This window comes from Taudactylus pleione, unplaced genomic scaffold, assembly GCF_031769625.1.
Source record: "Taudactylus pleione unplaced genomic scaffold, aTauple2 ptg001052l, whole genome shotgun sequence".
Lineage (NCBI taxonomy): Eukaryota > Metazoa > Chordata > Amphibia > Anura > Myobatrachidae > Taudactylus > Taudactylus pleione.
In genome coordinates this window covers 709754-735995 of record NW_028285453.1, presented here as the reverse complement: position 1 = coordinate 735995, position 26242 = coordinate 709754, and the positions used below count along the sequence as shown (strand labels likewise).

Here is a 26242-nt window from a genome sequence, read left to right as displayed (position 1 = left end):
GAAGGCCTTGCCAAAAAAGTGGAGGCTGTTATAGTAGTAAAGGGGAACCTACTCCATATTGGGTGTTGTGTATTTTGTCAACAAGGTTGTAATGACGGCATCTCGACATTGACCACATCCGCATCCATCATCTTGACAAAATGTTCCGGGTGGTCTAGTGGTGCCTTACCTGGCTCACCAAGTCCAATGGTGTCTTACCTGGTTCAGCGGCTCCAGTGGTGTGTTCCGGGTGAGGCGTTGACGTCAGGATGACCTTTGGCAGATGCTGCTGCACTATGTGGGAGTATGGCTAACCCCTAACTGCCCTGGGAGAGTTCCCTCCCAAATTCAGGGGTCTCCTGCATATTCAGGTAGTGTAGGAAAGTATATCTTAAATATCTGTTAGGCATGAAAATGGTTCCCACCACTGGGTGAATGAGGCAGATACTCATTTCAACATGCCATGAATTACAATAAGTGAGGTGTTTTAGTCAATAACTTGTGATGGGTTACATACAATAGGTCTACAGTGACTATGTAGACACCATAAAGCCGGTGCTGTTATCCCAACACAGTTGTAATTCTACTTAAAGCATTTTAACAGTGTGTGCATTATAACTTTAAACAAGCTCCTAATGCTGCATGGTTAAATGCTTCAGGTACAATTACAACTGTGTAGGGGATACCTGCGCCAGCTGTCCCATGTTGACGTGACATTCTCAATACACCCCCTTGTCACCACATGTATGTAACATTCCCTTCCTCAGTCATCTTTTAAGAAATTTGAACTTTTACCACCTTAAACCACAAGGAAAAAATAATGAGCCATTTGTACTTGTTCTCAGTCAGAGGCAGTTTATTTAATTTTGATTTACATTTATAAGCAGCTTATGACAGGAGTTTTTTTTATTAAGTTGCCTTCAGTTTGAAAACAATAAAACCCCTGACACCTTCAAACTTCATGTACTCTGTCCCCAACAAAATATATGAAAATATAATTTAAACACACTTTTCACAGACACAGTACAATACATTCACTATACACAATGTAACAAAATAGTCCCATCCTTACCTGTTTAATAATACTGTCACACAGTAGGTAAATAGAAACTGGAATTTCAGTTTTATAGCTGAAAAGAATTTACATGCAACAATGATATTATTTTACAACTGTTTAGCGGTTGCGCTAACATCCTTCCTGGGATATAAAGAATGATGCCAAAAAAGATACGGCTGGGTTTTTTTTTCTCTCCTTGCAAAGCTGCCAACATTGCAGCAAATAGCCAAATAGGGCTCACAAATTCGTCCCAGTGTCTAAATCAGCCAACACAAGCAAAATGCTCCACAGAATGTTCCCGGTTTGAAAACCAACATAGTGACTGATTTTTAGAGAGAGCCACTGATTCATAAACCAGCAGTTAAAGCACTTTAATCAGAAGTTACCTAGTTTCTCACAGCTTTGGCTTCTTGTAAATATAAGAAATCTTTAAGCTGAAATAGAAGAATTAAGCTGAATGGTTGTTTCTCCCATTTCTTTTTTTTATGCCTCGATCAGCTGGCAATTGTAGGCGTTGTTTGAATACATAACGTATAAACTGAATCACTTCTAACACTGGCTGCACCGTAATTTTACTGTTGGCAATAGAACATGTTTTTATTGTCCGAAGACGTTGATGAGGCTACCGCCATTGAGACGTTGTGGGATGCACATTTTGGAGGTGTGTGCCCCATTTCATTAGTTCAGTTTAAGTGGCATCTTGAACTAATTATATAGCCCTGTGGCATGGATGTATTTTTCATATACAAACACTTTAATCGCAGGAAACTGGTATTTTTGCATTATACTGTACTTTTACCTAACAGATTTTTTTTTTTTTTTACTCAAATGCACATTCCTAAACCTGTGTATAGGAAACTCACATTTGTAGTATCCTTATACTATATACTAAATGCTAAAGATGCATGTATGGGTGAAGGTAAAGGTATTTGTTAAATGATGAATTGTTTCATATGCTACACTGGCAGCAGCCATTTTGTATTCTGCCTGCAGAATAAACTCTTTAAAATGGAGATTAAGGAACTGTACAATGCACTCGAAAAATTTTAACATATTTATACATTGCTTTTGGGAAAGGGAATATGTTTCAATTTAGTAATCTGGCTACTGCAAAAAAATCAATATTTTCCTTTTACACTGGCAGCATCCATTTTGAGTTCTACCTGCAGAATAGATGCAAGTGCTTAATGACAAAGGCATCATGAGGAGAATTGTACTGAACTCTAGGACACGTGCTTAGATCAGCCACTTCCAAAGCTCTATTATGATTATCCTTCTCTCCTACGCATTAGTGTTAATAACTTTTCCTACCACTTAAGCAGGGGGAAGTGACGCGGACCCTCTCGCCCATAGCTGAACCGCAGCACCCATCTTGCTCTGCCTACGAGCAGCTGTATATGAGTGGGGGAGACGCCTACATTAGCGGATGAGTGACCTATAGTAATAGAATATGAAATTGTCATGTGTGTGCTGTGCTGGCCTCTGCCACTCTCTGTTACAGTATATGGGCCAGACATCCTTATGTACGTATGTAATATAGGTGTGTTACATCGCATCTACCTGCAGCACACAGGTGACTTGTAAGGCTAAAATGATAACTCCATGTGGAATGAAACAAACATTACAATGCAATAAAAAGGAAAGTACAATTAAAAATTAGTCTACTACAAACATCAAAGGCGAAACACTTTATATCCCATCCTAATTCTAGGTCTCCTTTCAGTGCGTGAAGAGTTATGGGGTGCGGCCTATTTACACATATCCTGTGCGGTATTCACAACTATTGGCATTACAGGAAACAGTAACGTTGTTGGCAATAGAGAACTACAAAGTGCTTTTAATCTCTCCATTTTAGGAAGGAGAGATTCACAATTCAGTCAAACGCCCAAAAAAATAAAATGGAAATATAACACGTGTGGCAGCATTGCATGTTTAGGTCAACACAAGTAGAACCTGGGTGTGTTACATTAGGGTTTAAATGAGAAGAATGGAAATATCCAGTTGTGGGACAGCATACGTGTAGCTGTGTATACTGTTTGCTGTGGAGGAATATTTAAGATATTTGCCAAACACATTCGATGAATAATTGGGATTTGCACAGCATGTTTCAATCGCTTAAACTAAAAAACAAAAAAACAAAACAAAAAAACCCCCACTTTACCTTGCTTCCTAGCTAGCTGGATAATTTAACCAAAAGAAAAGACACAGTGGAATGTCCTGATTTTAAGAACTGTGGGTAAGGGACATGGGAACTGTGACAAATGGCCATTTTAGGGACCTTTCCCTGAGCCCTAAAATAATTTTTTTTTACTACTAATTTGACCCGTAACCAATAAATAAAAATACGGTAAAATAGACAGAGCAAAGAGAAGTGGATAACGTAATTCACTAACGTTAACCTGGGACATCTAATGGATCATATGTGAGTATCTGTCTATTTAAATAATACATAAAGCAGATCCTGCTGCTTTTTCCCTAAAAAAAAAATATATATATATATATATATATATATGTGTGTGTGTGTGTATATATATATATATATATATAAAATAATTCCAACTGAAGGCATGATTCCTGGCACAGTGTGGATCAGTACCTATGCCTAATGGTTTCCTGCTCTGTGGCATAATATGATCATGTGACTGGCAGGAACAGCCACTCAGCATTAAGTGTGACGTTTTAGTTCCTACTTTTAAAAGGTATAAAACGAGTACACATATTTCAGTGTCCTATATATGACAGTAATACTATTTCAAAAAGAGGTAATGTTTCCTCCAATTTAGCAGTGAACCCTCCGCTCCTGTGCTCTTCATTTGTGCTGCTATTGTGCACCATATAATGGCACAATCCTGCTTCAGTAGTGCTGCCAGAAATGTAAATATTAGCAAGAGTCACAATTAAGCCATATCCAATCTAACTGCACAGTTTTATCATTCATGTGCTAGGTCAGGCTATGGATCTCCAGCTACTGTTGGACCAGAAGTCCCAGCATGCGTGATTCCACAACTACTAAGCTTGGCAAGTCTCTTAATCCATAGTGCATATTGAGAGATTTAATGGATGGAAGCAGCAAGTGGTGTTGTGTACGGCTCAGTATAACCGTAGTTGTGTGTGCTGGGCTCCAGATTGTACCAGAGAGCCAGAACACGCAAGTTCTCGCCACAACACTGACATGAGATCAACTCTCCACAGCCCCAAAGCCTACAGAATTCTATGTTGTGTTGTCTCTATGACAGAACTAGCACTGATTTTTGTTAGAGTATCTGCGTTGCTGAAACCTGCAATGCTGCCTGATGCACAAAACTGTATTACATTGCTCATTCAAGAGTGATTCACTTTATAAATTATAAGTGGCAGTGTGGTCCACGAAAAAAAGTTGTCTTCAAACCAAATCGTTACCATACCGTGGCAAGGCTAAGCCGGCCACCTTCTGTAACCGTAGAAACGTTTTTTTTTTTCCTTTTCTTTGCTAGTTACAGATAAGAACGTTAGCACTTTAAATGGTAACAAAAATAGGACAAGCAATAGGAAAATTATAGCAAGCACAACCTTTATACGTATGTTATTTAAGTATGAAAATATTTTTATTATAATATGTTAAATATTTATAGTTCCATTATCTATGCAAGTAAGGCAGGTTAACGAGTCTGAAAGTGGTGGAAATTTGGTTATTGAATGCACATTATGTTCCCGCCATCAGAAAACAATGAAAGGATTAATGTGGGAAAGAACTTCAGCTATAATATGACCCATGATTATCTGGAGCTTCTCGGGTTCAGTATAGCTACATAAGTACCCAGCACTTTGAATAAAAATTAAAAGTTAAGATCACAATTTAGTGTAAATACTTCCTCTTTGAAAAAGGTAATGAATGCATGTTAAAAAGAAAATCTTATTGAAGCACCGTATTTTCAGTATTCTCTTGGTGTTCTTGTGACAGAGAAGATTTTAATATTCACCTTACAATGCTATGTGCTAGCGTAACCCAGCGGTGCTCAGCCTTTTATTTGTGGCTGGGATGTGTCAATGTGCCCTTGTTCTGCTATCCCAAGTGTCTGTAGTGGGATATTGTTCTAGGTCTCTAACAGAGGCTAACAGAGTGTATTGCATATATGGTAATCCGGAGACCTCCAAACACAGAGTCTTGGGCCTCACTTGGGCCTGCACCACTTGTCAACAATGACCTCGCTTGTTCTCTGAGAGAATTACCCCTAAAACAGGCATGTTAGGAATTTAAATATAACTACATGGGCCGTGATTCTTTATTTTAATTACAGCAAAACTACTTGGTCTCCACCCGGTTATAATAATCAAAAAAAAAACAGGTTCCTGTATAAAGTAGGTTGAGTATACAGACACTGGGCTCTCATGGGGGTCAATAATAATAAACAATTGCGTAGATGAACAAACATTTGAAAAGAATTGTTACAAAATTTCTTTTTTTTTTTTTTTACAAATTCTAAAGATTTAGACAAATGTACATATAAAACACATTCTACATGTAATTCTACATGTATGCTCTTATCCTCAACTTATTCTTAATCATCCAATATATTTTTGACCAGCATTTCTATAAATGCCCCAATGTAGGGATGGTCTGACACTGATGATTAATAGTTTTACCACTGATGGATATTCACCAATGGTAAAACATTGGCTGCGGATGTCCGATGTCAGTTGGCCTAGATCTACGCATGTGTGATCGGGTTCTATCAATGGTTCAACCATTGATGGTTTCCTCCTGATGGTTAAAAACATTCTCAATGTTATTCCATCCAGGTTACTATGGTAACAGAGTTTCCCTATTGGAAGGTTTAGTCCCTCCAATGATTACACACATTTTGCTGTGGGTATTATATGCCATGTCACCATTGGGTATAAGCCCATCTCTTATTTTACAAATAAACAGGTACTGGGTATAAATATGTTCCCTTAAATTACTATTTACATATGAAGGAGAACCGAACCTTTACATCCTATGATAAGACTAGGTCAATATAGCTTAACCTCTATGCCCACTGCTCACTTATGCCCTCCAGATTCCCTTGGCAGCAAAATGGTTGTAAAGGTTTCAGTGCCAGGATCTCTCTTCCCGTTCACATAACACTGTCACAGCTAAACAATACAACATGCCTCCCAATGTAACGTCTATAGCGTGGGGAGAGAGAAACAGGTGCTCCCCCTATAGAACGTATGTCTTTTATATTATTTTAGCACTGTATCAAAGTAATGAAAATGCTTCTGGTAACTAACATGTGCAAAGTACAAAAAGGGCCACTTGTAAAAGAGATAAAATTCCAAACAACTGGAATCCTTTCATTAAAGCATGCACTGAAACTTGGGTATCTGAGGACTTTCGAGTGCTTCCCCTGAAATGCAACATAAAGAGAAATAAAAAAGAAAAGTATAAAATAAAACCAGAAAGGTGGCTGTTCTGCTGGTGAGAGCTTCTTGGCACAGACGTCTTCAGCCCCTATTGCTGCATTTTCCTGATGATCTCGGCAGAGACAGGAGGATGGAAATTGATTGTGTGGTGTCGGAGACCCTGAGCTGTCTTGTAACTCTTCCCACAGCGGCATTTGAAAGGTTTGCGAACTCGTATTTGTGTTCTGTGGCCGTTCTTGGCGTGGTACTTGATACCGTTTACATTCTGCAGATGAGACAAAGAAACAATGCCCCTATGTCAGTATATTATTATTATTACCAGTTATTTATATAGCGCACACATATTCCGCAGCGCTGCTAACCAGTCATAACGTCATAGCATCATTCAGCGTTACTATTGTTTTATGACCTGGAGAAGCAGTGGTAGGTGCTCAGTTTATGGCAATAATAATTAGCACTGATTCACAAAAGATTAATTTTATCAGTTATGTGTAACTACAATTTCCTTTTCATTGTGTTTATGCACTTGTTTTGTTTTTTAGCCTGATATATGTATAAATCCAAATACCGGCACTCAACATACTTGATGAGCTACATTAGCCTGCCAAGGTACTCACCCTGGGGTATCGGACCCCCTCCACACAAGCCAGAAAGATAACAGGCGGCACTCCCGGACTGAGAAGACAAAAACAATAGCCGGTGCTTTATTGCAACGTTTAGGGGTCAATAAAGCACCAGCTATTGTCTTTGCCTTCTCAGTCCGGGAGTGGCGCCTGTTATCTTTCTGTTATATACAATCAGGTCCATAAATATTGGGACATTGACAGAATTTTCATATTTTGGCCTCTATTCACCACCACAATGGCTTTGAAATGAAACAAACAAGATGTGCTTTAACTGCAGACTTTCAGATTTAATTATAGGGTAATTACATCCATATCAGGTGAACGGTGTAGGAATTACAACGGTTTCTATATGTGCCTCCCACTTTTTAAGGGGCCAAAAGTAATGGGACAAACTAAACAATCCTAAATCTAACTTTCACTTTTTAATACTTTGTTGCATATCCTTTGCAGGCAATTACAGCCTGAAGCCTGGAACGCATAGACATCACCAGACGCTGGGTTTCATCCCTGGTGATGCTCTGCCAGGCCTCTACTGCAAATGTCTTCAGTTCCTGCTTGTTCTTGGGGCATTTTCCCTTCAGTTGTCTTCATCAAGTGAAATGCATGCTCAATTGGATTCAGGTCAGGGGATTGACTTGGCCATTGCATAACATTCCACTTTGTAGCCTTAAAAAACTCTTTGGTTGCTTTTGCAGTATGCTTCGGGTCATTGTCCATCTGCATTGTGAAGCGCCGTCCAATGAGTTCTGAAGCATTTGACTGAATATGAGCATATAATATTGCCCAAAACACTTCAGAATTCATTCTGCTGCTTTTGTCAGCAGTCACATCATCAATAAATACAAGGGAACCAGTTCCATTGGCAGCCATACATGCCCACGCCATGACACTACCACCACCATGCTTCACTGATGAGGTGGTATGTTTTGGATCATGAGCAGTTCCTTTCCTTCTCCATACTCTTCTCTTCCCATCACTCTGGTACAAGTTGATCTTTGTCTCATCTGTCCATAGGATGTTGTTCCAGAACTGTAATGGCTTTTTTAGATGTTGTTTGGCAAACTCTAATCTAGTCTTCCTGTTTTTGTGGCTCACCAATGGTTTACATCTTGTGGTGAACCCTCTATATTCACTCTTGTGAAGTCTTCTCTTGATTGTTGTCTTTGACACATATACACCTACCTCCTGGAGAGTGTTCTTGATTTGGCCAACTGTTGTGAAGGGGTTTTTCGTCACTAGGGAAATAAATCTTCTGTCATCCACCACAGTTGTTTTCCGTGGTCTTCCGGGTCTTTTGGTGTTGCTGAGCTCTACGGTGCGTTCTTTCTTTTTAAGAATGTTCCAAACAGTTGATTTGGCCACACTTAATGTTTTTGCTATCTCTCTGATGGGTTTGTTTTGATTTTTCAGCCTAATGATGGCTTGCTTCACTGATAGTGACAGCTCTTTGGATCTCATATTGAGAGTCGACAGCAACTGATTCCAAATGCAAATGTCACACCTAGAATCAACTCCAGACCTTTTACCTGCTTAATTGATAATGAAATAACGAGGGAATAGCCCACACCTGTCCATGAAATAGCTTTTGAGTTGATAGTCTTTTTTCTCTTGATTACTTTTGGCCCCTTAAAAAGTGGGAGGCACATATAGAAACCGTTGTAATTCCTACACCGTTCACCTGATTTGGATGTAATTACCCTCAAATGAAATCTGAAAGTCTGCAGTTAAAGCACATCTTGTTTGTTTCATTTCAAAACCATTGTGGTGGTGAATAGAGGTCAAAATATGAAAATTCTGTCAATGTCCCAATATTTATGCACCTGACTGTGTATGTGTGTGTGTGTGTATATATATATATATATGTGTGTGTGTGTGTATATATATATATATATATATATATATATATATATATATATATATATATGTATGTGTGTGTGTATATGTATGTATATATATATATATGTATATATATATATATGTATATATATATGTATATGTATGTATATATATATATATATGTATATATATATGTATGTATATATATATATATGTATGTATATATATATGTATGTATATATATGGAGTTTACTAATACCTGGTTGCGGGTTAGCTACTTTTTTATTTAGTTTTTATTACAAACATTTATTTTCTTTCTGCAAGCAGCCAGTGTCCTCTCAGACATAAGCTGCATGCTCATCTCCACATTGTGCATACCTTTGCTGGGCATGTGCAGAGTGTGATTCCGCAAGTGAGTTTATGAACGTGGAAAACAACACATGCAGCATTTTCTACCCTGTGACATAGCATCTTATACAGGAAAACATCAGTCCAGGTTTCTAAACGTTTCTCATTGTATTTCCATAGGAGTGAACGGATACATGTCTGACCAGTACACTTCAAATACAGGAAATGAAATGGCTTTGTGACATATTGTGACTGTCAGTTTTCTGAAAAAGCCCATCTTGTAATAAGCACTGACAATTGTTATTTCCCCAGCCAGTAATCAGACATTTTTATTACATTCACGAGATGAATTTATGCTTAGATCTGACATATACAGTAGCTGAAATGATTCCTGGAACTAGTTTAGATGGCACATTGAGAAAATACTATATGAATTATCTACATAGCATATGATGTGTGTGAACAGGGGCATTTTTACAACATGAAACAAATAAAAATCGTCTTACACTTGTACAAAAAAAGAACACAACACTCTGTTAATGTGACATGATGAGCACTAAACTCTGCAGATCATAAATACCACTGGCTTGTTAAATCTGTGCAGCTCATCACTGAATGCCATTATATTACTGTTCTTATCATACAGTATGTGGCCTCTGCCTTGTAGACAATTATATAGGACAAAAATAGTGTGTAAAATATGCACATACCTGACACTGTAAGCGTGTGACACCTGACACAGTGATGAGCTGAGAATAATCTACCTATGGTTTTCCTCTGTAGACTAACTGCTAACCAGGGACTTAGGGGGAGATTTATCAAAACTTGGAAAGAGAGATATAAAGGCCCAGATTTATCAACGAGTGATATTCTTGTTATCGCTCGTTACTAATCTTATATAGTGCTCCACAGTAGCGTATGTTCATGTCAGACGCCCGAAAGAAAAAATAGATGGTGCCCTCCCCCAACTCATGGTGGCTCTGGCCCGTCGGTGTTTCTCCAGCTCCAGCCATGCCCCTCCTGTCTCTCCAGACCCCCAGTGTCGCTCTAGCTCCGGCAAGCCCCCTTCTGTTTCTCCAGCCAGCCCTTGTCTCCAGCCCCCCCCCCAGTGCCTCTCCTGCCTGCCCCATCCTGTTCTCCAGCCAGCCCCCTCCTGTCTCTCCAGTTCCTTCCCCCGCATCCCTCTGGCTCCAGCCCACAGACACTCACCTTCGCCTGTCTTCTGGCTACGTCTGCACCTATTTGCACCACGGAACCTATGCCTTCTAGTGGTGCAGTGTAACGTCATGGTGTCACATGCGCCGCATTGCAAAACTTCAGGCACAGCCAGTGGTTGGTGCAATAAAGTTTTTTTTTTTTCATTGCGACTCGTAATAAACAAAAAAACGTTATTGCACCAGTTGCCACTTGCAATCTTAGTTACAACATGTGCAACACTAAGTGCAAGTGGCAACATTTATATCAAAGTCTGGATTAAGCTCTCTCTAATGGATATGAACTGCAGAGAAGCATAAGATAGATATCCAGATCTCCTGAGAAAGAATATACATAAGCAAATTATGGGAATGGGGGATGAATATGAACAGTAATGCCTAATGATACTGTAGTGATATAAGTGAACACATAAGGCAATGCAGCCTACTATATATGGCATACTTCTATCAAACACTAAGGGACTCATATATTTAAAATCCTATAAAGGGTAATTCCCCAGAATATCTGCACCCCATATATCTCATATATGTGACTCTCATGAAACTAACAGACCAACATTAGAATTTGTGGTGATCTTCCTCATATTGGAATGCACATGAAGACAGGATACTTATCTTGAAGATCAAGAACGGGCATATAGCATTTTTCTTTCACATTCAATACTTTTTTTTCACATTCTCTAGAATACTGTCTTTTATATTTCGCTATTTTTTAATACTATATATGTTTTATATGTAATTAAATAAAAGTTATAATTTATTCAGTTGATATGCGCCATACACAGATTCTTCTTTCCTAGATAGTTTGTATCTTACTTATCTGTGGCAGCACCCCCAAACCCAGGTAGAAATTAATGAATTGAGATTTGGGAATGCTTTATTTTGTGGTCCTTCCTATGTGAGACAATTGATAAATTTCCTGTGCAATTGACCCTTCTCTTTTTCTGATATTATTACCAGCATATAAATATAATGTAGCAAAATATAGGCATACTGCTCCCCCATCAAAGCCAGTGACAATGCAGGCTGGGACAATTCCACCCTGGGCTGTGGTGCACTAAACTCAGACTGTGGCACCCCCAATTTGGGCTATCGTGCTCCCAACTCGGGCTGTGGTGACCCAAACTAAAGTTGTGGTGCCTCTTCCTCGGGCTGTGTTGACCTCACCCTGGGCTGTGGTGCGCCTAACTCATGCTGTGGCACTCCCAACACCAGCTATCATGCCCACAAATCAGCAGTTAAGGCCCCCAACTCGGGTTGTGATGCCTCCACTCTGGGCAGTGGTGACCCCACCCCGGGCTGTGGCACATACAACTCGGACTGTGGCACCCCCAACTCAAGCTGCCCTGCCCACACATAGGCCATTGATGATCCCAACTCGGGCTGTGGCAACCCTAACCCAGGATGTGGCACCCTCAACTCTGGCTGTGATGCCTCCTCTGCAGACGGTGACAGCTCTAACTCAGTGGGTGAAACTTCCAGTTCTCCTCCCCAACTACTCTACTATATCTCTATATATATATATATATATATATATATATATATATATATATATATATATATATATATATATCCAGTATCTAACAGTCATCTGCAAAAAAATAAAAAAAGAGTTGTCCTTTATTGAGAGCAAACTGTAAGGAGATTAAAACAAATGTTGTAAATACAAGGGCCCTCTTTATTTACTGAGCCTTTCTAAAGATCTAGGTTTTGACTTTCTGCCTTCAAAGGAGTAAGGCAGTAGCTCTTTATTACTCCATTCTTGGTCTAATAATTGGTCTAATAATTGATAATATGGTTAATTGGAGATGAATCATATAAAATGTCAATTTTATTGGAATTTAATAAAAATTCTCCACAATTAGGTTGGATATTAGTTAGCAAAAAAGTGTTCACAGATGTTCATAAAACATATTGGAAGGTGAGTGTAGGTTGTGTCTCTAGAAATTGCCACAATAATAGTGAATGGGTGTATACAATATTAATAAGGAGATGGGAGTAATGTCATCATACCTCCCAATGGTCACTGAATAAGATGTGTAGTATAGGTTGTCTCTCCCATATCCAAATATTCCGAAATACGGAATTATTTTGGCATGACTGAGATAATGAAACCTTTGATTTTTAATGGTTCAATGTACACAAAAAATATTGTATAAAATTACCTTCAGGCTTTGTGTATAAGGTGTATATGAAACATAAATTAATTTCATTTCTGCACACAAACTTTGCTTGAGCCACAAAATTATTGAAAATATTGTATAAATTACCTGCAGGCTGTGTGTATAAGGTGTGTATAACACATATATGCATTCTGTGTGTATATTTGGGCTCCATTCCTAAGATATTGCAATATGGTATGCAAATATTCCAAATACAGAATTATTATTATTATTATTATCGTTTATATGGCGCCACAAGTGTTCCGCAGCGCCTTACAAGGTACATAACAGAATATTCTGTTATCCAAAATACCCCTGGTCCCAAGCATTTTGGATATGGGAGACTCAACCTGTAATTAGTTCAAATTCCCCAAATTGGTTTATAATTAATAACACAGAAATAATAAGAACCATGAGGGAAAGTGTCACAGCGTGACTTAACATAAAATAACAGACTGAGCTATGTTCTAGGTGGTTCAATTCCCCACAATGAAGGTGTGATATGAGGAAGGTATTTGGAAGGTATTTATAGATTATGAATCTCACAAATTAGGATGATATCTGATCTTGATGTGTCATACACCTTCCCCAGTTAGTATACAAAAAAACTCCCAAATGATAATTGATACAATATAAGAGGGTTAAATAATGCTGGCCCTAATATTGTGGTAACGGTATAGCTTGTAAACAAATAGGTTTGTGGCAAGGGGCGTAATTTCATGCCGGGTGTCTGGAAGCAAAAGTGGGTGCCCACCCCAGTTGTTCTGGCTTACTTCTGCCCCCCAGTGTTTCTCCAGCTCCAGCCAGACCCCTTTTGTCTCTCCACTCCCCCAGTTTCTCTTTAGCTCTAGAAGAGAAAAAGAGAGGGGACAGGGGTTGTCTTAAATGGCGCACTATTCTAAATTAAAATATAACTTTTATTGCTTTCCCTAAAAGGTTGTTCCACAGCGAAATATTAAAACCAAAATACAATCAGACATATATTAGTGAATAAACTTAAAAAGAATAAATTGTGATAATAAAAAGAACGAAAAGGAGTCCCACTGTGTATTTATTTCAGATCTTAATATTTAAGTCACTTACAGTGTGTTTCACATATACAATACAGACAGACAGACAGACAGACAGACAGACAGACTGACTGACTGACTATCCCTTGTAATATTGTTTTTATATTCTAATCAATGGACTGACTATATGCAGGTAGGAATAGTAGTCCATCCAGTGGCGTAAGTTCATCCCAGATGCTCGGAGGCAAGTTATAATTTAGTGTCCCCCCCCCCGTCACAGCCGCTGACACTGTAATGTAGCATTTCGCATGCAGACAGGCTATAGATAGACGAAGGCAGCAGCTGATGGTCTGACACTGAGCTCTCCACTAGTGTATGGCGATTTCCCAGTTGCAGGGAAGGGGTGCCATGTATTGGGCGGCCGTGACGGTACACTTCGGGTACATAGTTACAGCCCTAAGTGGGGTGAATATGTTGTGGCCAATGGAGGAGGTGCACCTTCAGAGCTGGAGCCCGGCGACAGGCGCCTCCATTGTCTCCCATAGTTCTGCCCCTGAGTCCATCCAATACCCAACTGGAGGACAGATACACTTGGTAAAATACCCTCTAAATTAATCCAAGAGACATATGAACAAAAAATATTATTAATGAGGTCCAAGTTCTGTCCCTTGTATTGTACTTCACAGTCTATGATATATTACATGAATACCCTCTTTTATTTTATACTGTTCTCACTTCATAAATATCATTGATTGAGATATTTTATTATATGGAGTGATAAGATATGATTCTAGCTGTTGGTATCTGTTCATATTTATATCCTGATGTTTCTCTTTTGTCAATTGCTTTCAGTAAAAATCTATATGCAATTCATTATATGATTGCCTTCATTCAGCACCATATGTTATTCAATGACTGCTTTTCATTAGTCTGTCTCTATCTTCTTATATTATCAGGGCTTAGTGGAACCTGTAGTTTATTAGTATCCGTTTATAAATTGTAACTCCTCTCTCAGCTTGGAGTGTTAAAGGCCACTGTTGAGCCCTGTTGTAATTGTGCGTGAGGGGCCGATGTTACTCGATGGTACCGATGTATTCGCAGGTCTGCGAGGCCTTACGGATGTGTGAAAGCGGTAGTGGGCGTCTGTATGCTGGTTTTGTGATTGCAAACATTAGCATATGTTTGCAGCAAGTCTGCGTGTGTAATCGCAACTGCAATCGCAATAGCGATCCGTAGTGAATCAGGCCCTCTGTCTGTGGAAACAGGCTGGGAAAATTACTGACCCAGCAAAGTAGATCATCTAACCTGTGAATGATTAAAGAAATCTAGAAAACCTGATCTGTTGGAGGTACTTGAGTACTAGAGTTGAGAACCACTGGGCATTAGTGTCTGATCTGGGTGTAATACAGAAATGGCTTTGGTTAATGTTTGCCCAGTTTTACTATATTTCCTTTAACTCCCAGAACCCACTGTGTTCCAAGATAGGGGGAAAGCCCAGGTATTGCTTGATGTGCAATAAACATGGTAAACCACAGGGCCATAAATAGGGGTGTGCAACCGATGCAGACGCACAGAGCGGAGGGTCCTGTGGGTGGCAGCATCCGCTGCCCCATGCTTCTGGATAGCAGGATCCCTGGAACGGCACTCTTCAGCCAGGATTGCTGTATACAGCTGCATGGACCGTCTTCTAGATGCTCCATGCACTGCCCACTTCCAGGTGCTGGCTAGCCCCGTCCCCTATGCGTGACATCATACTGAAAGGGGGCACAGGATGCATTAAAGCCCTGTTACAGCACTGGCAAACAACATTCTATGACAACCATGAAGGTAAGAATAATAACTCAATATACCGAGAGCTGTAGCTAGCTCTAATGAAATAGGCATTTCTCTCAATCCAATCACGTGCATACATTATAGAATAAACTGGGCAGAATATATTCTATAACACTAGGTAGATGTACAGCGCCTACTTAGTCATAGGGGTCGATCCTATCAGCCGCGATGATCTTGCTGGCGTGAGTCATCGCGGCAATGGCCGCACTATACGGCAGCCTGGATTCGCTGAATTTTGTTTGCAGCCCAGGGCTGCGAGCAAAATTCCGTGAATTCGAGCTCAGAGCGGGCCGCGAAGGGTGCGAGGTGCCGGTCCGTTGCCGGCATTTTAACGCTGTTGCAACGGCAACTCTCACCCTTCGCGGCTAATTGGATTGACCCTAAAATGTCTACAACTTTCCGTTTTGTTTTTATTTCCCATATTGTAGATAAAATGTACCATCCACCCAACAATGTGTATCAACAAGATTTCAAAATCTTCGTCTTGTACACAACACTATTTCATAATTTATGTAACTGATTCAATGCAATACTACTAAAAAAATCTTATAAATACAGATAGCTCCTAAAACAGACGATTGTGCCATAAAATACTTTCAGAAAGTCTGGAAACTTGAGTTCTAAATAATTGTGAGAGTGATCCTTTGTGTGGCTGCACTGCCAGCACAAGCCACACCTGCAGGGAAGGGGTGAAAATAAATTATGACTGAAGACAAGATTTAGTTCAGCCCTAATAAAACCCAAATAGCATACAAGCAGCAGGCAGGGGGTAAGCAAAGTAAAGGTGAAGCCGGATCTGAATGAGTAACATATAAATTCTGCTGGTATAATTACTGGGAACTTGCTACTTCTTTTTCCACTCTGTTAATGTCAGCATTTTGTTGTGTGTATTGATATAGTGTGCCAAGGTATGAAGCCGGCAGCAGTGCCAATCTTGTAAATGGCATTTACTGCCCTGGTTAACAAAACTGAAGAAAAAATATATATGAATTTATATTACTTCTTTTTTTGCTTACAAAGAACTAGATTCACCATGGGAAGTTGTACTGAAGGACTATCAATAACACAAAAAAGTAACATGAACGCTAGTTTACCACACTGCACAGATAAAATATTTTACTAGTGTTGACACCTACTTGGCCTGTAATCGTTGCATGCACTGGGCTCCATCACCTATCAAGGCTGGTGAGAAGGAGTCAAGCGTAAGTATAGTTGGTCGGTGACTGCTATCTGTGCAGTCATTGGCTGACTAACTGGACACAGATTCGGCTGTTAAGTTATTGTATCTACAGTAGTATGAAATATGTGTGGTCTGAAATGATACTTCCACGTTGTTGTTTTTCTATGGTTTTATTGAATGCAGCACATGCTGAAGATCATTTGTGAAGTGTCAATAATCTTCTGTGCACAGGAAAAGGCAGTTCTGGATCTCATTAAGTGCACCTAGATTTCCACCAGAACTCATGGGCTTGCACGGCAAGGTGGTGGCGTTCGCTTGGGTAGATGGGAGGAATAGGCTTAGTGAAGGCTTTCTCAGTACAGAGTAGGTGCACCAAAGTGCCTCAGTTTGCGGGTATTATTGACTTAATATAAGAAAGAGGGATAGGAACATCTTTAGGAGTGCTCCGTGCTGTGTAGAGAGGCACACAATCATTTCCACTTTGCAAATGGGCTTAAAATTTGCACTGTCTGGTGGAATTTGAGTCTTATCCTATACTTTCAGTAGCATCCGTTTTGCAGCCACGTGTACACTTACGGGTATATTTACTAAAGTGAGAGTTTTAAAAATAGAGTTGTTGCCCACAGCAACCAGATTCTACTTAACATTTAACTAGAACTGTCTAGAAGATAATAGCTAGAATCTGATTGGTGCTATGGGCAATATATCCACTTCTAAAAACACTCACTTTAGTAGATATACCTCTTAGACTGAGAAGTGCCTTTTCCAGGGCTACTCCAATCATAAACCATACATAAGGCAAAACCAAGCAGGCGAAAAACCTATTTGGTAGAAAGGAGTGGCAGTAATGTGATGGAGATTGGGCTTTCATGTGACTTCATAATCATATGAATTTCCCACCATTGCCACACCTAGGTGCATTTCTATGTTGAATCAGGGAAGGGTAGGCACGAGATATCTGGTCAGAAGGTCGACAGTAATCATGTCGACATTCATAATGTGGACACCACAATATCAACATTAGAATGTCAACAAGGTTCAAACTGTCAACAAGCACCATGTCAACATCTTCAGAATGAAGGCTGCGAGCGGGAGGGTTAGGGTGAGGCTGCGGAGAGTTTATGTTTTGCAATTAGAGGGAGGGTTAGGGGTAGTGATTAGGATTAGGGATAGTGGGGAAAATACTCACCAGAACACCATTGCTGAGACATCGCCGTCGGAACTGATCCTCACGTGACCAGCGGAAGTAGACGCTGAAGCTACCGGGACAAGTTAAGACACCGCTAGACCACCAGGGACAGTTTGTTTGACAGTTCATCATGTTGATATAGCATTCATTTAGACATGATGAATGCCGCCATGATAACTGTCGACCAATCGTATCCAACCCTGACACACAGCTTGGTGTGTATGGGACAGACCATCCAGGCACACCAGTGCAAACCAAGGTGTATCACTGTGCTTATAAAATAAGCTTTTGTTCTTGTCAGGCAAATGCCAGAATATTTCCAATGGATAACCCCAACTCTATTTAGCTTTAGATCACAGACTGATACCATGATGTTCTCTTGTATAGTTTGCTAGTAAAATCCAGAATTTATTGTCGTCTCAGTGATTGTGAACAGTCCAGTTCCTGAAACCACAAAGAAGTCCAACATCCAGCGCCATAGAGGGGATGAGGTTCTTAATGTTAGAAACGGCTGTTATGGAACTGGGCGGCTGGAGGACCATTCTCAGGTAGCACAGAGGTACAGGCTTGTAATATACAATGCACATTATGATAAAATGGAATATTTTATTCTGAATTTGACAACATATTTTATAGAAAAGCTTTGGGAAAGAAGGAATAAACAAATTCTATTTATTCAAGTGTCTGTATCATTACTTTATATTTGCCAGTTTTCTTGACTTAACGGAGAGCGAGACAGCGATGAGACAGTCCTTGTACAGTACATCTGATAGGAGGTTGGTGTGATAGGAAAAGCAGGCAGGAACAGCACTCTTATTTGGGCAATAAACAGAGGCTGGCAGTCAAACAGAGAACAGACAGGATGTAGCAAATTACAACCTCCTACCCCTAGCTTCTCTCTTCTAAAGAAACACTTGCAGTATACAGATGGCCCCTGGGAAAATGGAGCCCTCTTACAATCACAATGGCTTGTTTGCTTCCTGTAGACTTAAGACACTGTCAACTTTACAGTTTATCCTTTCACTACCATCACTTTACTCATAAACAAAGTGTATTCTTGTGAAGAGAAGGCCACGTCTGTGTAATGGCCATACGTGATTTTCTCATTCTTTGAATCTGTTAAGCAGACATAAAACCTCTCTCTCTGTTGGGAACAGGTATCCTTCGTCCAGAGGCCTAGAGCGTACTAATTGTGCCTTAATTAAAAACAAAAGCTGCATACAGTAGAGTGTCTGGATGTGCCATGTTGTACCAGGCTAACACTAATTTATTGTATCTGGCTGTGCCATAAATGTGTTCACACTTTTAGAGGTTTAAATGGACAGGAACAAACATCATGTGAGACACAAGTGTGACTGAGAGAGTCAAGAGGCTAAAGCAGAAAGCAGCTCATACACACAGCCGTGACAGCCCTAGGCGCACCTCGGCAGGCGCGGGGGCCGGGATTCCATGTTTAATTGCGTCTTTAATACTCTTATTTACAGTCTCTCTTTTTCCATACTATACTTGAAATGTGCATGTACCTTTAGGCATAAAACAGGGACTAAAGCAATTAGGAAAGCAGCTGAAAACCATACCAATTATATTATCAAGTAAAAGATTAGCGTGTGCATGCAATGGAGCAGGGCATCATTTGCACATGTCCTGGAACAAGACTGTAACATGTACAGAGTGGAAGCTTCTAAACATTATGGGCCTCATTCATCAATGAGTTTTATCATACGCAGTGAGTGATAAGACTCGTTGCCTATGATAATTGTGCTCCAGCAGGGCCGGATTAAGTGGGGGCAACAGGGGCGGTTGTCCCTGGGCCCCCACACACGGAGGGGCCCCCGCTAGCAGCGGTGTGCTGTCTGCACCTGCCGCTAGTGCACCCTCCGCTAGTGTAGTGTAGACCACGCAGTGAGCGCGGCCACACTACACAGTGACATACACACAGCCGCCGGCGGCAGCTATGTGTATGTTACAGCAGCCGATGAGAGTCAGACAGACTCTCATTGGCTGCTTCTTCAACTTAGGGAGCCGGCTGGTGATGATGGGAGAGACGTCATGACGCTGACGTCTCTACCAACTGTGCAACAGAAGGGGGGCACTTCATGGGGGCACTGTAGAGGGGGAGTGTTTGCTACAGGGGGCAATGCATAGGGGGGGCTACTACTGGGGGCAGAGCATGGTGGGACTACTACTGGGTGCACTGTATAGGGGGACTACTACTGGGGGCAATGCTTTTGGGGGAATACTAGTGGGGGCACTATATAAAGGACACTGCATAGGGGGGATTACTACTGGGGGCACTGTATAAGGGTGGACTACTACTGCGGGCAATGCATATGGGGGAACTACTACTGAGGGCAATGCATAGGGGAGACCACTACTGTGGGCATTATATAAGGGGCACTGCATAGGGAAGACCAATACTGGGGGCAGTACTACAGGGGGCACTGCATAGGGGAGACTATTACAGGGGGTACTGCATAAGGAGCACTGTACAGGGGGGACCATTACTGGGGACATTGCATAAGGGGCACTTCTACAGTGGGCATTGCAAGAGGGGCATTAAGGTGAATAGAAAGAAAAAAAAATCCTAGGGTGACGATAAATGGTGGTATATAGGGGCCCCCACAGACCTTAATCCGGCCCTGTGCTCCAGCCAATCAGCTCCCAGCTGTCATCTGTTTGAAAAATGACAGTTGGGAGCTGATTGGCTGGAGCACCATTTATCATACACAGCGAGATTTAGCACACGTTGCATATGATAAAATGGTTGATAAATGAGAAGTGTTGCTTATAAAGTCACTAAGTTTGGGTAATGAGCTAGAATACCTTGTCTATGATTCATTACACATAATTCATAATACAGAATGATATTATACTGTAAAATATGAACGGCCAACAAATTGTTGTCTAATCTTAAATCTCTTCCATGACTCTTTCCATGAAGAATGCATCATACAAGTTACAAGGAATGGAAAATGTTCTCTGCTCCCCCCATCAGGGAGATGTAAGTAGGTTGTTACAATGAGGTCTATTCATAAAGAACATGAAGTGGCTCACGATAAACATCACTATATATCGCATCACATCAATGCGATATATAATGATGTATAGTAGCCATTCATGTAGACTTACCTGTCCGGCGTCTTCGGGCGCTGAAGGTCCCTCTGCGATCCCTGGACACAGTGAGAAATCAGACCTATTTGGAGCCCGATATGCCTGTATTCTTACTGTGCATGCTCCGGCATCCGAGCGCAGCAGGTCAGGTTGGACCTGCTGCAATGAACGCTAGGAAAAGAGGGCGGAGCCAGCGCCGAGTGCCAGGCAAATAGCAGGGAAGTATGCAACTTCCCTGCTCTGTTCAGCTTGCGGTACAGACTACGCCATCCACAGATGGCGAATCTGTTCCTGCAGGAGAGGAATGGAAAGATGAGCTTTCTGTTCCTTTATGAATTGCACTCGCCATACTATAGTATGGTGATGCGATAAAGGCATGGAACAGGGGTGCCGCTGGCAAAGTAATAAACTTCTCCACGGTGAATTGCACGAAGCAGAGAAGAACCCTGAATTCAGCTAAACAGGGCTCTTCTCCGCTTCATGAATAGACCCCAATGTGATTCACTTTCGATTACCCAATAACATTATTTAAACATCTGCACCAAAATGTGTTATTGGTTAAACTCCCTTATTATGTTGAAATGTTGTGGGGATTTTTCTGTTACATTATAAACGTTGTATGAAAAGAGGTCGAAGCTGCCATCTTGTAGGCCATGGTGCCGTGGTGCTGCCAGGCAATAGTTAAACTGTTGTGGTGGAGCGTCAACCCACTGCTGAGAATTGGCAGTATTTTACTCTGAGGCTGCACTTCTCCAGTCAGGCTCACAGGAAGAAGATTGTACCTGGCTGGTTACTCAGAGTGGTAGCGGCCATTTTGTGGGCTGAACCAGTTGTCATGAGGATGCATTCGTAACTAATGACATTACACAGGGTCATTTGAAAACAACATACAGATATGTCTTAAATACACTATTGCAGTAGTCACACCAAACAGCCCTTCTAGGCACGTCAGGTTCTGTATGTATTAATCGCAACGCAATGCCTGTCTGTTAGCCAATCAATGGCCTGCCTGTTGATTGACAGCCAAGCCACTCACAGCCAATCAGTGGTCACTTACTGTAATAGCGGCCTCTGATTGGCTGATGGCCCCGGAAGTGCAGGAAACCTTGTGAGTCCCGTCACTTGCCGGGGAAGAGCTGTAATGTGGAAACACATACGGCTCTTCAGTCTGAAATGGCTCGGGACACTGCATTCTCTTGTTTTAATGGCCGGGGATTCTACTGGAAAAGAGGACCGACCTGCGCCAAGGGATATGTGAGTATTAATTTATTTATTTTCTTATCCAAACACAGGGATGTTACTAAAGAAGAGGACCGGACACTGGGGACAAGGTGAGTATAGTACGAGTGCATGTAATAAAATTTTACTTTTTTTACAGTGGGGGTACCAGTGCTGCCGCCTTCTGGCACTTGTAGTTCTACAAGTGCCAAAGGGCAGGCATGCTGGGACCTGTAGTCCCACTATAAAAAACAATATTATACTATTATCATTATCACTATTACCCCTGCACCCACAAGCCAGGTGTGTAGGGAAGAGCCCAGTCCTGGGGTGCTCAGGAGAGAGGTAACCCCTTAACTGAGGGGCAAGGACATATTGAGAGGGGGGCCCATGTGCATTCCCCGTTCTGGTGTCCCCTACTCTCTCCCCGGCGTTCGGCAGCAGACTGACCACGGCAGTATACTCTGGGCACTAGTCTGTGCCGAGAGTCTACCGCGCATGCGCAGGTTACCGGGAAAATGTTGCATGCACCATTTTCTCAGCGATTTCCCCACTGAGCATGCGCAAAATGCCGGGAAAATGGCCGCGGCGGCCCAGGGGCCTGTGTGCACCGCACACCCTGCACCCATTATACATAAGCCCCTGCTGGAGGGGTACCCACCTTTCCTGGGATCCCCGGCCTGGGCTGACTAGTTTGGAGTGTTAATGCTTTGGCCAGGGGACCTAGTGAAAGAGTCCCCCTGACTGCGGCATTACACCACGGCTAGTGGAACCCGGTTCTGGTTTTAAAAAAACGGGGAACCCCACGCCACGTTTTCCCCATATTTTTAAAACCGGGTCACAGAGCCCAGTGCTGGTTCCTGAAATACTGGGAACCCCTACACATTTTGTCCCCCGTATTTTTCGAACCGGGGTTGGTTATGTTTTAGAGGGGGAACTCCACGCCATTTATTTAAAAAAAAAAAGTTTTGAACACTTTTTTTTACACAAAACACACATGCAGCCTGCTCACTGATATGTGCAGACTGCACGTTCGGTTGTGTTTGGCTGCAGGCAGACACACGGAACACGGAGAGAAACATGATAACATACACCCCTGAGAAACACGATTCTGTAAAACATGATTCTTGGTAAATTTGAGTGTTTCAGCTGTCAAGAGTGTCCTGTGTTCCAGCGAAGAAGTGAGTGTTTAAACTCGCCAATCTCGGACCAGACACAATCCTTAGTAAATGTACCCCTAGGTGTATGAGGACTCATCTGTATATACAGTATTATTATCCTTTATGTAATATATGCAAATACTTTTAAATGACACTGCCTGTTAATCCAGGTGTTCTCCCCTGTATAGATGTGTCCCTCTGTATCTAGGAGGTGAGTACATTTAACTGCAATGAAATGATGTGCTGGGCATATATGCGTTAGGGACCTGCAGAAAAATGGGGTCCCTTGATGCTGGGCTGCAGGCTTAAATGCTTTGATCAAATCATGACAAAATCCCCTTTGTTTTATTTGCTGCACACACATAAATTTGCAGTATATTATTGTTAGCGCCGATAGCAAAAGTTTTTCTCCTTAATGGGCCTATCCATTACGCGACCTGAAAAGCTGAACGTCTAGCGTTCAGTCCTTTAGGTCGCCGGGTGCAGTGCCCGCACTGAACGGAGTTCACTGAACGTCATTCAGTGCCGGAGACCGACCTTCCTATCTGCTAACATGTGGAACCTGAGTGTCGTCAGGTTAACCAGCATGTTCGGCAGATAGTCAGGGTCGGCAAGGACCCAGCGTGCACGCGCATCTCTGGTCCTTGCCGACTATCCATTACACGACTTTGTGAACAATGCGACCAAAACCTCGTTCAAAAAGTCGTGTAATGGATATGTCCCTTCACACTTCAGATACCACTGAAAAGTTGCCAGTGTGCATCAGGCTAATTATGTAATAGATTAAGATGTTGTGATAAAAAATGTCTCCTCAAGGGAAATAATGTACTCAGCACCACAAGAGCGATACGTTCTAAACCAAATATAGGGAAGTCATTTGTAACAACTCCCCTGGGCTTAAACAACATTTACATTACCTTATATCTCTTTTTACATCCAGGAACTGGACATGCAAATGGCTTCTCATCCCCTCCATTCATACACATGGAGCTCAGGATTGCTTCAGAACTAATGGCACTCTCGGTGGTCCAAGATTCATCACTGTCCGAGTCTTCATAGTCTACTTCTTCCTCGTCATATTCACTACCTGCAGGATGAGAGAGCATCTTAAGAAATGTCCACGGTGCAGGAAACAGACGACACACATCAGTATCCATCAAGTAAACATAAAAGTACACTGGCACCTTAAAAACATCTACGGTAATGTGTTAAGATAGGAATCACTTCCCATTGACAGTAGCAAAGGAATAAAAAGAGACAGTGAAAACAAAATCTTTAAAAAAAAGCATTTTTAGTAAAAATTATATTAACATAGCCTTTGTTATACGCAGTATAAAGCAGCAATCCCTTGGAAAAAAAATTAGATGTGATTTTGTAACATAAATCACTGTGTAGGCTATAAGAAGAAGCTTGATAAATACCATTTTTCCTTTGGTTGTTTCTTCAATCTGCTATTACTAATTTAGTACACTGGGGAAAATCGGAGGTGGTGCTATGGAGGAAGTAACTAGGAGGAGAAGGAAGATGCATGAGAGGGACAAATAGATATGTGTGCCAGGTCCCTCCCATGGGGAGGCAGCAGCATAACTGCCACTGTCTGGTGGTGCGTCCACCAAGACCTGTCTATGTAATCCGGTTCTGCCTGCACAAGACTGTGCCTTAGCTGTGTGCCGGAACCTAAGGTGCATCTCCTCTACAAATATGGGAGCCATACATGTCTACCAGCAAAAGGGCATTTGGAAAGGATATAGTGATTCCTGGAAGGACAGCTGAGAAAATGACTGTTGGATAAATGCTTAAAATATTACTTCACGTTGACAGGCCCACTTTAATTTTACTCTCCTACAGAATGACAGGGAGGTGGCTACAGTTCTTGCACATTCGGCCGCATTATGTACACAAGGGAAGGAGTTTGTAGGCCATTTCCATAAACTCGCTGATGGGTGTCAGGCAATAGACACTGCTGTGCTCGCTTTTGCCTGCCACTCAGAATGTGACTCTGAATACCTGTTAAAAATTACAAAGTGGATAAAACTGTGTCTTATGTATAACATTACTCATTTACTAACATTGCATTTAGCTGCAAAAGATGCACTGACCCAAAACAGTCAGCAATTACGTCTTATCTTGTGCAAGGAATGAAACTGGTTGTTATACCTTAGTACAAAGTTTGAACCTAAATTCACAATTTGAACTTAAATGTTAGAAAATTAGTCTGAATAATACAAGGTCATGTTGTTAAACTTATTGTGATATAATTAGCTATGCCCAATGTGCAATGTCTACTCACTCTAAATAAGGTTCCTCAACATCTGGGACCCAAAGCATAAGTGCCTATTCTACCAGAAGCTACAGGAAACTCACAATTTTTTATGCGCATCCCCCCAGCATGCCGTAGCCATCTAAATCTGCACATTTAAAAAACAAACAACCTGGTTTTTGCAGCATGGTTTTTCCAAGGTGCAGTTAGTTACTTGCTCTTTTTTGCTTTACTCTTAACTCTAATCAGGCCCTTAAAGATAAATGGGGTAACTTAAATATTACACACATTATTTTTATTTATAGCTGGTATCTGATGATGGCATTACAGTATGTACAGTAGCAGCAGAAAGCTTGTTAAATGGAGCAGACACACAAGCCCCCATAGCAGGCTACGGGGACGCCTTAGACTGCAGATATATAGGGACCTCAAGAGATATCAGTGAACAGTGTTAAATTGGTGAAAGCGGTGATAAAAAAAAAAACCTGGAGAAAGGTGTTATCACTGATTGATAAATATACCCTTTAGCCATGTACAGTAACAACTATAATTGCAAAGTATAAAACAAATACTGTTCATACTGTACCTCCCAACTGTCCAGATCTCATTGGAACAATTCCATTATGGGGGAGCTGTCTGGTGATCAATTGATGTTTTGTTTTTCCCTTGCTAAA

The 26242-nt window shown here is 41.3% G+C and overlaps 1 protein-coding gene across 1 annotated transcript in view; it reads right to left on the bottom strand.

The window, feature by feature from the left end:
• Positions 1–807: 807 nt before the first annotated feature.
• Positions 808–26242, bottom strand: part of JAZF1 (JAZF zinc finger 1) — a 314323-nt gene continuing 288888 nt past the window's right edge. Inside the window, exons 4-5 of the mRNA XM_088461453.1 lie at positions 24226–24395; positions 808–6686 (exon numbers count right to left, since the gene is read on the bottom strand). Of these exons, the coding sequence (XP_088317579.1) occupies positions 6510–6686; positions 24226–24395 (347 nt within the window). The 3' untranslated portion in view covers positions 808–6509. The remainder of the gene's footprint in view (positions 6687–24225; positions 24396–26242) is intronic.